Source organism: Dasypus novemcinctus, chromosome 5 (genome assembly GCF_030445035.2).
Source record: "Dasypus novemcinctus isolate mDasNov1 chromosome 5, mDasNov1.1.hap2, whole genome shotgun sequence".
NCBI lineage: Eukaryota > Metazoa > Chordata > Mammalia > Cingulata > Dasypodidae > Dasypus > Dasypus novemcinctus.
The window spans coordinates 49,118,064-49,132,108 of NC_080677.1; the positions used below are offsets into that span (position 1 = coordinate 49,118,064).

Consider the following 14,045-nt stretch of genomic DNA (forward strand, 5'->3'; position numbering starts at 1 on the left):
CACCGCCCACACAGAGAGCTGACACAGCAAGATGACACACCAAAAAGAAACAGATTCCTGCGCCGCTGACGACAACAGAAGCAGACAAAAGAAGACACAGCAAAATAGACACAGAGAACAGACAGCCAGGGTGTGGGGGAAAGGGGAGAGAAATAAATATATAAATCTTTTAAAAATAATAATAATAAATAGTGGTATTTAGTACAATGGAATTCTATGTACATAATAAATCACATAGAAATATTTCAACTGTAATGTTGACTGCTGAGTTCCAAAATAAGAGTATGATACTTTTTTAAAAGTTTTAGACTATCTAAAATAATACTATGTATTGTTTATCAACAAATATACATAGTGTAAAGGAAAAAAACATGACACAAACACATACATCATCTCCAGAATAGTGTGTGTTTCTGGACAGACAGAAAGTGGGGCCAAATCAGGAAGGAATATATAGGACATCAAGTTTATCTGTTATGTTTTATTCAACAAGTAAAAGAAAACTAAAGCAAATATAGCTACATGGTAATATTTATTACAATAGCATGATGGCTAATTGAATATGTTTGTTATTCTCTAAAATTGTATGTTTTATATTTCATATTTTAACAATTTATTAAAAATCTAGATTGGGGAAACGGACTTTGGCCCAGTGGTGAAGGCATCCGTCTACCACATGGGAGGTCCACAGTTCAAGCCCCGGGCCTCCTTGACCCGTGTGGAGCTGGCCCATGGGCAGCGCTGATGCGCGCAAGGAGTGCCGTGCCACACAGGGGTGTCCCCCGCGTAGGGGAGCCCCACGCGCAAGGAGTGCACCCGTAAGGAGAGCCCCCCGCGCGAAGGAGGGAGCAGCCTGCCGAGGAATGGCGCCGCCCACACTTCCCGTGCCGCTGACGACAACAGAAGCGGACAAAGAAACAAGATGCAGCAAAAAGACACAGAAAACAGACAACCAGGGGAGGGAAGGGGAATTAAATAAATAAAAATAAATCTTTAAAAAAAATAAATAAAAAATAAAAATCTAGATTGACATCTGGTAGGATGGCGGCAAACATAGAAAGTGATCTCGGGTATAGGCACAGCTTTGTGACATCTGTACAGCAACTTGAGGAGGATAAATTGACATTTGAATCACCAGAAATGGACTTTTTTTTATCACTTTTCAATAAATATTTTACTAATACTCTATCCCCATAATTGTCCTTCTAGGCAAGAAAATGCTTCTGTTAATGTTTATCATGTCCCCACAGATGGCCAGTGCTATGAGTATAAATGGATGGCTAGTGCGTGGAAGGGCTCTTCTAGGACAGTCTGGTGCCAAAGGTCAGATGGTGTAAATGTAACAGGTAAGCCTCCAAAAGTCTTCCTATAACATATATATAATTGGTTAAAGAAAATAGTGAAGGAAACAGAAAAATACTATTTTAGCATTCAGCATGAGGTCAGGATTCAAACACCTACACTTATACTGGCCTGGTGCTTAAATGACAAATTCTTTTATTTCATAATAGTTCAAGCTCCCCCTTATCTAGCCATTTTAGATATCACCACTAGAAATTATTTAACTAAAATCTATTTAACACTGAGAAAGTATTAGTATAAATAAATTCCCATTTTATTTCCTATTTTATTTATTAATAATTCACTACTTGCTTAAAAAATGCTATCTGCTTCTGTGCCTTGAAAGCAATACAAATGCAGACCAAAAATATCACTGATAAAGTGTGTTTCTACAAATCCAAATACCATGCTTGGATCCAGAAATCTATGGTGTAGAGATTTTTTACTGATTACTTTTTAAAATAAAACAATAATAAAGACATGGTAGTAAATCTCAAAACCAGAGCCTCTCTACTAGGACCTCACCCAAACATCTTTATACATCCAAATAAGAAACCAAAAGGAAGAACTTTGTCCTCTGACCCAGATATACCCCAGAGAACTAATCTAATCTGAAAATATAAATTTCCTAACCTAAGTCCAGAAAATGCAAGGGACTCCAAGGATCCACTGAAAGGGGAAGACACTTTTGTGCCACATATTTCCTAGAAAGAAACAAAGGTCAGAAGCTGAACCCAAACTCAAATACGTGGAACCAGAGATCTAATGTGTCCCTTTAAACAACTTACATAAATCTAGCCCACAGCAATGTCCTTATTGTAGAAGCAGCTTGAATATTGATAATAACTCCTCAGAGGGATCTGCTGACTTGTTGCCATTGCATTGACTCTCACAGGGAAACAAAGTAACGTGCATTTGCGTGCCTCTGAGTAATGTCCACTTACAAAGTTTGCTTTAATATATGTTGTAAGATAACAGGAGCAAGGATCAATATGCATTTTTAAAAGCATCCATTTTTATATTGAATTTTAAATTACCTGGATTTATTCTAACTTACTTACTTCCTATGAAAGCTGGAACAGGATGCCAAATTGTATTCTTGTGAAGATATGATTGTATTTATGAAGAAGCTGATCAAAAAAACCCTTGATAATAGCAACTCACAGTGGACACATGCATAACAAATGAAAGATAATTGCCAGGAAACTTTTGCTCTATTATAATTTTATTTTCTGGGAGAAAAATCTGTCCCAAACATACCACTCCAATAGTTATCCAATGAGCCCTGGGCAGGGAAGCAGAGGCTTTTTTGAACTGGAAGAAGGTATAGAGGTTGTCCACTCAACTTGGAAATAAATGTCTACATTCTCTTTTAAATTATTCAGAGGAAATGTTACAGCTTCCCCAGAGGGACCTGTCAGTTCAAAATGTTTTATTTCCCTTCGTGTGGATGCAAACAATATTTTTCTGCCTCTTCTACATGTTATAAAATCTATTTTTCCCCTGCAATTGGGGCTGTTCCCCAATGCAAAGGTAAGTCAAATTTTAAAAGATTTACCTGTGAAAAATCATAGTTTTAAATTATTTGCAATACAGAAACTATCAAGTGTATTTCTTTCTTTCTAATAGTGTTTTGACATTTAAAAAAATCTTTAAGTGTAAAAGATATGCTATAAACTCTGTATACATTTCTCCTCCATTTCTTAGGAGAGATGAGATTCTTTATGAGAAATAATAAACAAGTATGTAAAGTATATTACCTTCCTTGATCAATTGTTTAATTTTGTGAATAGTTTCCCTTTTAAGGAACTCAAGATGTTGCTTTCCTTTTTCTACATTCATTTGATGATTGTAACTTTGATATGGACATTAAACTGCAATCGCTTTGCAATGACTAACTGCTTTTCTATAACAGTTTTTCTATTATTGAGAGATGAGGCAGAGAATTAGCAATAGTTGCTTTTCATTAAATTCCAGAGGATCATCAATTCCACAAATGAAGGAAAAACTTTACTTTGCTAAAATTCTATTAAACTGAATGAGTATAATTTGAGGTTAAGAGTTCCTTCCATATCTCAAAGCGATATGAAAAATAATACTTCGGATAGCCAAGACAGAGTTTAAATTTAAAGGAAATTAAATCAGCTTTTTAACTGCTGGATATGGTATCTGGCACTACTGACAGGTACAGTTTGTGTGCAATTATTTTTTTCAGAAGAGCAACTATAAAATCATCCTTTCGTCAAATGTTTATTTAGCACCTACTATGTGCCAGGCACCATGGTCTTTTCCTGGGTAAAACAAGCATCAAATTTCTAAATGAAGTGACTAGGATTAAACACATATTTCACAGTTTAACCATCAGAAAAAAATCTATGGGATCACCAAGGCAGTTTAGTAACCAAAGACAAGTTTACCACGGTATATTTTCACTATAGCAAGGGATGCTAGTTGTCAAAATATGATTTTCTGTTCTGCAGGGGGCTGCTTAGTGGTACACCAGCCGGATGCTGACAGGTCGTGTAACCCACCGTGTAGTCAACCCCACTCATATTGTAGCGAGGTATGTGTAAATTCATCAGGGTAGACAAACCAGCTTCATCATTCATCACTCCACTGCCTCTTGTGCAATCCATTCCAAAAGAAGCATGTGTTGAGGTGCAGAATTTCTATTTTTAGGCCTCTCCTTTTATCTATATAAACAGTTCTAAATGAATGCATTGCTTTTATAATTAAAAATAGCTTTGGATTTAGTACTAAAAACATGTCCTTTTTTATGTTGTTAAGATAGAAATTACATATAGTAAATTCCCAAAACAATACTTCCTTAAAGCCTTCTCTTCAAGTCAGCTCTGGGTGGTTGTGCTCTCAAAGGTCACCATACCTGCAGAGTTAAATCTCCTTGTTCTCCTGCAGACGAGAACATGCGGTTGTGAAGAAGGGTACACTGAAGTCATGTCATCTGATGGTACACTTGATCAATGCACACTTATCCCCGTGGTGGTGATTCCCACAGTGGAGGACAAAAAAGGAGATGAGAAAACCAGTCGAGCAGTACATCCAACCCAATCCTCCAGTAACCCAGCAGGACGGGGAAGGACCTGGTTTCTACAGCCATTTGGGCCAGGTGAAGTGACTAGACAGTACTGAAGTGGAGTTCTTTGGTTATACATTTAGCCAGCGCCAAAGGATTTTTTTAAAAAGAGCAATCATTTTCATATGAGCCATGTATTGTTTCATGTTTAACTCATTTGTTCTATTGCCATATAATTTTCTTACTATTTTTTGAATTAAGTGCTCGTGCTCACATTTCAGAAAATAAAATTACTTTCTTCTGGGAAAAGTTGTAGGATATTTATATTGATATTTATTGATTTATACTCAACCCGGTCCTAAACTTATAACATTTCACATTAAACAAAGAAATCTGATGAAAATATTAATTAGGAGAAAAGTACATTGTCATTCAAAATTGGAACAAATACAACTGTAAAGACATTCAATAATTTTTCATTTGACTACAGAGAAGTAATCGTTTAAACCTTAAATAGGAACATCAGTCATGCACCAGGGCCACATGTAGCCAGACCAATTTTTATCAGCCCCTAGAGAGGCATACTCAAATACACAGAATCTAAAGTAGTGCCAGATCCACAGGGGCAGGGCTAAGTTCTCCCATCTGGTTGGGACAATCAATCCATATTTGTAGGCAGACCAGTCCCCTTGTCATATTCAGCAAACAACCTTTGATGTACCTAGTAATGAACTTGGAATCAATACATGCAAAAGCTTGAAGTCTGAATAAAATGCTGTTCTCTATTCTGCATATTCTCTAACTAAATTTGACCATATGGTCATCCTAGAGCAAAGCTGAGGCTAGAAAATGTGCATCGAGGTCTATATGACAACAAAAATCATGGCCACTTTTATCAGACCCTGGAGGGATTACTAGTTCATGGCCAAAGGAAATCACCAGGTTGAGCTAGGGTTTGAGACATAAGAGGAGGAAGGAATTTGCATAGTTAGAACATCTCTATTTCTACTGTTAAGTCAAAATACCTTCCTTTATCGGAGATTTACTATTTTTAAAAAAATGTTTAAGTACTTTCAATATTTGAGTGATGTGTTTTTAACCATATGGTTCCTGCCTTAGTTAGACTTTTACCTGAAAATACAGTTTCTTTTGGAAAGCTGATCTGTCTGTTAAGCATGGGAAACTCTTCTCTCATTGTTCCAGACAGTGGACCAGCAAATGGCTGTCAATAATCTTGACCTTGACCAAGCAACCAAGTTCTCCTCATATCAAAACTGGTTTTTAAAGGAAGAGAATATTAAGATTGCCATTATATTATATCTTCTCTAAAGTGAATAGCTCGATGTATTTTAAAAGGTGGATATTCTAAAAAATTATATATTAGACCTTGTTCTTTGGTTTTAGAAACCCAAAAACTATTTTTCTAAGAATTTGTTCTGAGGGCTGAAAAATCAAACTGTTGATTTTATACTCAGGTTCAAAATAAAGAAAACCTTTATGGTCAGTTTGGCCAATCTATAATTTTAACACTGATATCATATGTTTAATTGTATGCATGTAACGGATATATATATGCTGAAATGTGTGAGAAACATAGCTAGAATTGAATGAACTGCCCATTAAATTTCTCTAGAAATCCATATTTTCAGCATATCTTTATTATAAAATTTATATAGAAATATTCACCGAATCCTTAGTGCTGATATTAATATAATTTTTCTACTGTACTTCTGATTACTGTATATTATAAACATCACAGATTTTCTATAAAAAATAAATGATTTCCTTAAACCTGGCAAAACATCAGATAATCTTAGGGTAATGTATCATTGTCCTTTGGTTTCTGAAAACACTACAGCATGATATTATGAAAATTTCACAAATGCTAGTGTTACTTAATAATTTCTAAAAGGAATATTTTGGGTCTTTGATATTATCTTATTAGCCAATGACTTCTTGGTGCTCCTTTAGAATAGGTTCTGAAAATGTGAGCCGGGCAAAGACTTTGATGGTTGGAAAAATACCTATAAAAATGTGCATTGACAAAATAATCAAAAATTTAAAAGTATATCTTACTGTATTCATCTTCAACTTGACTCAAAGTAACCCCCTTTTTTGAAACATCTGAGTAAAGAAAAATGTATTCTACAAGAAAAATAAAACTCAAACAATTCCAAATAATTTTTAACAAGTTGCTAACAATTTTCTGCTTCAGTAGTATCCTAATTCTTACTGGATACACCCTGAGAGAGATGTAAAAATCTAGACAAAATGTATCTTACTAGGTGTCTCATTTTTTACCCCAGAAATGTTTTCTCTTTTTTCTAATTCTCATTGCAGCCTTATTTATGAATCAAATTAAGATAAGCAATGTCATTAGTGACATCGTCTCCTGTTTGAAATGTATTCAGAACATAAAACTGAGAAATTCAAAGAGAAATAGACCAGGAAACCAAATTAGAAAAGATCCTGTTACATCTGATCCAATATAAAAGAGAAGGTAGAAAAGAAGTTCTTTAGAGATCATTTTAAATATTAATCAAATCTGGTTATTTTGGCAAATCATATTATCAAGTCTATTTTAAAGCACACTACAAGTGTACACTGGATCAAAGATTATTAATTCCAAAAAATATTAAATTTATTCACTTGCATTTCCTCTGGAACAAAAATAGTAAAATGGTAATATTTACATCCAAATACCTGTCAACCTCAAGTTGTAGGCATTTCTTAAAATTGCATTATTTCTCTCTTCTTATAATTGCCATTCTCAAAATAGAATGAAAATTATATAGCAGTCTACTGATACTGAATTTTAAGTAAACTTCAGACTTAGAAGCAGTAGAAATTTAAACATGTTAGTATGAAATCTAAACTCAAACTTTTTATTGCTTTTCCATTCAATGTTCATTGCTCATTTCTCTTTAATGAAGCACATCTAACTCATAATAGCAGCTTTGTATTAATCACTAACTATGCCTATGCAATAATTCATTCGGGGTTTTGAAAGGCTAGGTTGTATGCAACTGGTCATTGGTCTTAGTTAGAGACTGTCATATATACTCCAGACTAAGGTCTAATATCCATTCTTCCTAGATGGGAGATTAAAGACCTGGGTTTACGGTGTAGCAGCTGGCGCATTTGTGTTACTCATCTTTATCGTCTCCATGATTTATCTAGCTTGGTGAGTGTTTAAATATTTCAAAATCTAAGAGGATATGTAACTTCTGTATTTCAGACAAAACACTTTCCATTGATTATAGCACAGGACCAGCAAATGTCTGAGTATTGTCCACTTATTTAATGTTAACCTGAAGTTCTAAATGAGCACAACTTTAATATTAGATGGTCGAAAACTATCAAATCTGAGCCACTTAGTTTCACACGTTGAACCAGGCCCACACCAAATCATCTTCACAAGAATGTCTCCTTGGTTATACAAGAAATTCTTTTGTATACACTGAACTGTAGATTTTTTACATTGATTTACTACTGGAGGAAGATATTATGGTAATGTCTACCTTATTCAATAAGCTTTTTAAACATGTATTATTTATAAATTATGTATCATTTATAAAGGTTTCTGGCCAAATGTAAATTATTATACTATCATGTTCCTTCCTTTGTTAGTAGTAGAGGAATTCCATTTGGATAATTTATCTTTCACAAGATAATAAAATATTTGAAGGTTTTCTAAAGTTGTATTTAGGCAATATAGATCTATCAATTTGTTTGATTATTTTTTCATTTAAACTTTACAATTGGAGATTGATTTTCTTTTCCCAATTTTTAAATAATTTTTTACAGCAAAAAGCCAAAGAAACCCCAAAGGCGACAAAACAACCGACTGAAACCTTTAACCTTAGCCTATGATGGTGATGCAGACATGTAAAAAATAAATTTTCCTGGCAACAAAGGTATTCAAACTGAATGGATTAAAATGCTTTTTAACTTTTTAAAGGAGCCTCATAAAGAAAAGAGTGAAAATCATAGTGCCACCGGGGATATTCAAGACAGTACCACTAAAAAATTCTAGATTTAGTTGAATACATGCTGCATTGAGAGTTTGATCTTTCCTGACATCTACCAACTGAAAAACTACTTTCATCTCTAAAATATGGTGGTACAATTGGCCATTTAGATGCATAATGCAAGACTGTCTGCGGTGTTAACCCATAGTACTTTTTAGCATGAAGGGCCATTACAAGATCTCTACAATATTAGCGCCAAGCATAACAACATATATACTCAATTGAATGATACACATTATGTGAGATTATATACTTGTTAGTAAGCAATTTTCAATGCTGAATGAGAGATTAGCTCTAAGCTGAGCAGAAAACCCAGTGAATAAATTCAGCATCTTGGTGATTGATGGTAGCACTTATTGACCTGCATTTCAGAGGCAAAGACTCTTTTGTAAGAATTCATTCTTGTCTCTCTCCAAAGTACGAATGCTGGACATGTACTGTTATCTTAGAAGAAAGAGTCCTCAAGTTCAGTATTTTATAGTGGTTATTATCTGGAAAACTAATTTGCTTGTATGAATACAATATGTTTCTACTTTCCTAATTTTCAAACTGGTTGCCTGCATCGTTTTTGCTATATGGAAGGCACATTTTTGCACTATATTAGTGCAGCATGATAGGCACTTAACCAGTATTGCCATAGAAACTGCCTCTTTTCATATGGGATGAAGACATCTGTGCTGAGAATGTCATGGAGACTTTTGCAAGTTCTTATATCCTGAAGAGAGTGAAGTTCAGTTTGGATGGTGACAGGATGGAATCAGCTACTACATCTGCTGCATACACTCTTCCCCATTGCCACAGCTGTTTTGAAATCGGCAACATGGCAGTATTTAAGTGTGAAAGTCCTTAACCCATTAACCCTCTGAAGGTAGACCCGTCCAGTTGGCTTTTAATTATACTTTGAAGGCTGTTTATGACTAGATTTTTATATTTATCTTTGTTAAAAAAAAAAAGAAAAGAAAAAAAGGAGCTTGTTGTCTTTTTAATTTTGAGCAGATGGAGAAAATAATGTAACAGTGATTTCCTTAACTAAAAGAAATCAAAATTATGTGTTGTTTTTTTCTATCCCCCTGTTTTGCTTTCCCAGTTTCAGATCAAATGTCTGCCTTGCAGACAGTATTTCAAAATCCAGAGTCTTTTGTCTTTCTCACTGTGGTAAAATTTGAAGGTCTTTTTAATGTATGATTTCAAAAACTAAAAATTAAAAAAGAGAAGAATAAATATTTGATCCAGGGCTTCATTTAATATCTCAACCAGGACTGGCAATTTTCTTTCTGTAAAAGGCCAGGTAGTAAATATTTTCAGCCAGGTTTTGGTCACAGTATCTCAGCGCTGCCATTAGTATGCAAACACAGCCATAGGCAGTCCCCCTGCACAGAAGAATGAGCATGAGCGTGGTTGAGTTCTAATAACTCTTTACGAAAACAATCACAGGTCATGGTTTATAGACCCCTAGTCTAGAGGTTATTTCAATGCTAACACTCCATTTTATCATCTTGAGTTTTCATTTTATCCTCCAACTGTGCTCAGTGTTTAATTTCAAATGTGAAAAGCACTCATTAGATTTACCCCTGTAATGTAAATAGCTATTTTTTTCCCACAGATTTCACCCTGGGAATGGTACCGTAGAACAAGTTCTAACTTGGCAGGCATTTCATATGAATGGAAAATTCAAAAGGTGCCAGTGAAAAGCAATACCATTTTTCAGGCAACATTTACTAAAACAACCTGTGGGGGAGGAAAAAACATTAGGTTTTCAGATCCTTTAAAAATACAATAAAAACTTTATTGTCGTAAGGTATGGTGTATAAGGCTTTTTACCTTTATACTAGAGTTTGACTCCCCCTACTGTTCATTAAAGTATTTGCAGTGATTACAAAAGACATCAGGTTAGGATGACATTATCGCCAAAATGAAAATAACTCTACATATTACAATAAGAACTAAATGTGGTAAGAGCTAATACCTTATCACTGGGTTTGTTGAGCAATACAAATCATTTCAAAGCAGAAAGGTGATCAGGAAGATGTGAATTCTACTTCAAACCAAGGAGTTAAACAAGGAAAACATGAAAACAAAATCTGTGTTACCTGTGTTATTCAAGGGGGAGGCAAAAATGATATTGTTACTCAAAAGCCGTAATTATCAATATAAATACTCAGGAATCTTCTCAATAATCCTCAAGTTGGTCTCTTTGAATAAAATACAGTCCATTTGTCCAAAATGGTTGAGAATTAATCTTACATATAGTTACTTGAATCCAAGCTAACAGTCTTATGAATTGCATGCAACATCTAACAATTTTGAAACTGTTAAAATAAAATCTTGTTACTATTAAAGCTATACTTAAATATTGTCAAATGTCATTAATTCAAAAGGCAGTTCGATATCCTCCTTCCCATAGTATAAGAATTAAATGAATGGATCAAAAATTATAAAATTTTATGAAAATACAAGATGTTTTTATTCATAAATGACTTTTAATAGCACTGCTTACATGGAGAAGATTAGGTTCAGTGTGCCCTAACACTAGGGAACATATTGAAAGTTCATGGTTAGAATAAATACGTACTGGATGATCTCTTGCTAGAAAGGTGGAAGGAGGGAAATGTGTGGCTTGCTGACTATTAATATTTTGGACAAATGGGAAGTTAGTGTTTTCGTGTTTATAACATTAAAATTGCCTTACTGTTGCATGAATTAATAATGAATTAAATACTGGAATTACATTAGAAATCTTATTCTTCCTGTTCATTCTCAGAGTAACTTGTCTATTGACACTTTTGCCTTGCCAAAATGGTGTGTGGCCCCCAAAAGATTTAGAACCACGTTTTATAAGACTGATCATCAGTTTGACTTAAAAAATATATATATATATATATATATATAGTTAATGTCCACATTACTTAGTTATTCTATTTTGTTGAACTGTTTCAATATAAACCATACAGAAGTAGCATACTGATCTTGCGTGAAAGTTGATTTACACATTCATCAATACCTAATGTCATATATTGACTATATCCTTATTTCAAATCCTTTTTGAGGATACTACAGTGTAACTTAAGCTAATTTGAAAAGAAGTCTATCAAAGCTTGTTTTAAATTATTTATTATAAAGCACAAGTTACTTTTTAAAGCAAGACACTGCTAGGCACTGTAAAAAATAATCACTTTTTTATACAAATGTACCTAAAACACTTAAAAGAAGGAAGATGGACTGAACGAGTGATGGTAGCACTTGAATACATTGCCCTCTAGATGAGTTTCCAAACATGGTTAGAATGACTCCTCACATCACAGGTGAGGCTACCGGCCTGCTGTGAGGTGTTTGGTTTTTCCCTACTCCACCCTCAGGTAGGTGGTGATGGTTATCAGGACTCTGTATGTTTCAAGATAAAGAAAAATTCTTATGAGAACCATGTAGCAACTTCACAAATTTCTCTACCTCCTCTGATTCCCTAGGTCCTTGGTCATTTATGATGATTTTCTCTGCCTGGTCTCTGTACTCTGCTCTCTGAAAGGCTAATTTTGTCTGCTTCCCTCAGAACCACCTTCCACTAAATATGTCCAAATTTTTAACCAGTTTAAAAAAAAAAAAAAAAGGGAGAAACCTCTATATTCCCTTCCTATAGGAATCAAAATGTCACTTAGAATGAACATTTTTATTTAAACAGAAATGCACTCATGAAAGAAATGAGAAAAAGGGGAAAGGAAAAGTTGTGGGAGATTTATGCAAAAAAAAAAAAAAAAAACCACCCAGAACTTTTCTGTAAAAATGTCCATCCCACACTCACTTCAGTACTGCCCCCTACTGCCTACTCCCCTCACTTCCATCTTGGGTCTTCTTTCACTTCCCAACCTCCTGGACAGTGAGGAAAGTCTGTACTGCTCAAGAAAGGAGAGGTCAAATGTGCCAGATTTGAAATTTAAATAAATTCATAGGAATCGTGCTTCCCCAAAGATTTAGTTCTCACTATTTGTAAGTTCCAAACAGTAAAGTAACTTGTGTTACCAAATACAAATATGTTTCTCATTCTATTTCCCCCCTAAGACTGAAGGTCTTAAAAGGCAAACAGTTCATGAAGAAATCTTTGAGAAATCTTGTCAGAGCATGCTCTTTTCTGGATCTAGTTTAGCTGTGAGAGTTAAAACCTCTACCTGTCTGGTAGTAATATTCCCACTTGGTGCCCCTCTCAGATGGCCAGGGCTGCAGGACAGGATTCAGATACCTGTATACTGGAATAGGCACTCTTTATTAAAAGGTTGCTTACAGTGTGATAATAATATATCTAGCAGGGACACTGAAAAATGGTTACATACACATTTTTAAATGAGAAAATCAGTAGAGTTAAATTTACAGGTTTTTTTTTTTCATACTTCTACCAAGTCAGATCTCAAAACAGGAAATATCTGAAGAGTTTTACTGTGTAGGACCCATATTTTCAGTGATCAAAAATCTCTAGTTCTCTTTAGAATATAATCAAGTATCAGTTTCATTGTTGTGTTTTGTAGTGTTTTTTTTTAAAGCAATAGTTTCTAGATTACCTCCTTTGACCTTCAATGAAACTTTCCCAACTGTTTTCCAGGAATCTATCAGTGTTTATTTTTTAGAAAGTAAACATTATAATTCCCTTGCTGGTACTTTATCATCACTATTTCTAGCACAGATTTGAAGAAAACAGTGTCTGTTATTGAAAAATAAAACTTTATTAAATTTGCAATCTATCTTTCTATATGTTATAATCCCATAAATGTGTTTAGTTTTGGTTAATTTAAATACTTGAATATTTATTTTGTTGAAATAAGGAGGCAGCTGTCTAAGAATTTTTTGTTAATATTATTTTGTAAATTGTGTAATGTAATTTTATTTTAAATTATGTACATCTTTTTTAATGCACAAAATGTCTATGTACAATTAACTACAGATTTGCAAATAATGTCACTAAGCTTTATTCAGTTAATACAGATGGCATGTGAAGATGTAATATGCTTTTTTACATTTTCATATGGGTTATTTGTAAATAACTATATTACGGACAAATATAAACACGGAAATCATTTTCATTCTAATCATGTGTACTTGTGTTTTAATTTGCGTCATCTACCACCCAAATAGGAGTAAAAATTTATTTTTCAGTGAATACCCAAATCCATTTATTACTTCTTTGTCTTTCCCTGGGCCTCTTTCAACAACGCCAGTTTAGAAAGTCCAAGAGATGCACTTAGAAGAATGCTAAGGCCACCACATCAATCATCATGGAAAATGGACCTCTTGATTTCCAGTTCAGTTCAAAAAGGGCACTAGAAGAGAACGGTAAAAAGAAAAAAAAAAAACTGCAACAGAGTGCAGCTCTTACCCTGGGTCAAAAGACAAGCTTCTCTCTGTTCTCTCCCTGTGTCTACCAATTCAAGGGGGAACCCAAAAAAACAGGCAGATGTCACAGATCAGCAAATCCAGGATTGGTTGCATAAATAAGGCAAATTAACACCAGAGTAGTTTGCAGTTAAAACATCCTGTGAAATAGCTGTTTGCTAAACTTCAGCTAAGTAGGGAATCCTGTAAGCTAAAACATATCGCTGGCTTTCAACATCTGAAAAGTGGTTTGTAATCCCTTTATTTTCTTATTGTTCATTACA

At 34.3% G+C, this 14,045-nt stretch overlaps 1 protein-coding gene across 1 annotated transcript in view; it reads left to right on the forward strand.

Moving 5' to 3' along the window:
- THSD7A (thrombospondin type 1 domain containing 7A) overlaps positions 1–12,010 on the forward strand; it is a 461,297-nt gene extending 449,287 nt beyond the window's left edge. Inside the window, exons 24-28 of the mRNA XM_004459100.5 lie at positions 1,251–1,346; positions 3,822–3,904; positions 4,258–4,468; positions 7,472–7,559; positions 8,183–12,010. Of these exons, the coding sequence (XP_004459157.2) occupies positions 1,251–1,346; positions 3,822–3,904; positions 4,258–4,468; positions 7,472–7,559; positions 8,183–8,267 (563 nt within the window). The 3' untranslated portion in view covers positions 8,268–12,010. The remainder of the gene's footprint in view (positions 1–1,250; positions 1,347–3,821; positions 3,905–4,257; positions 4,469–7,471; positions 7,560–8,182) is intronic.
- The last annotated feature ends 2,035 nt before the right edge of the window (positions 12,011–14,045 follow it).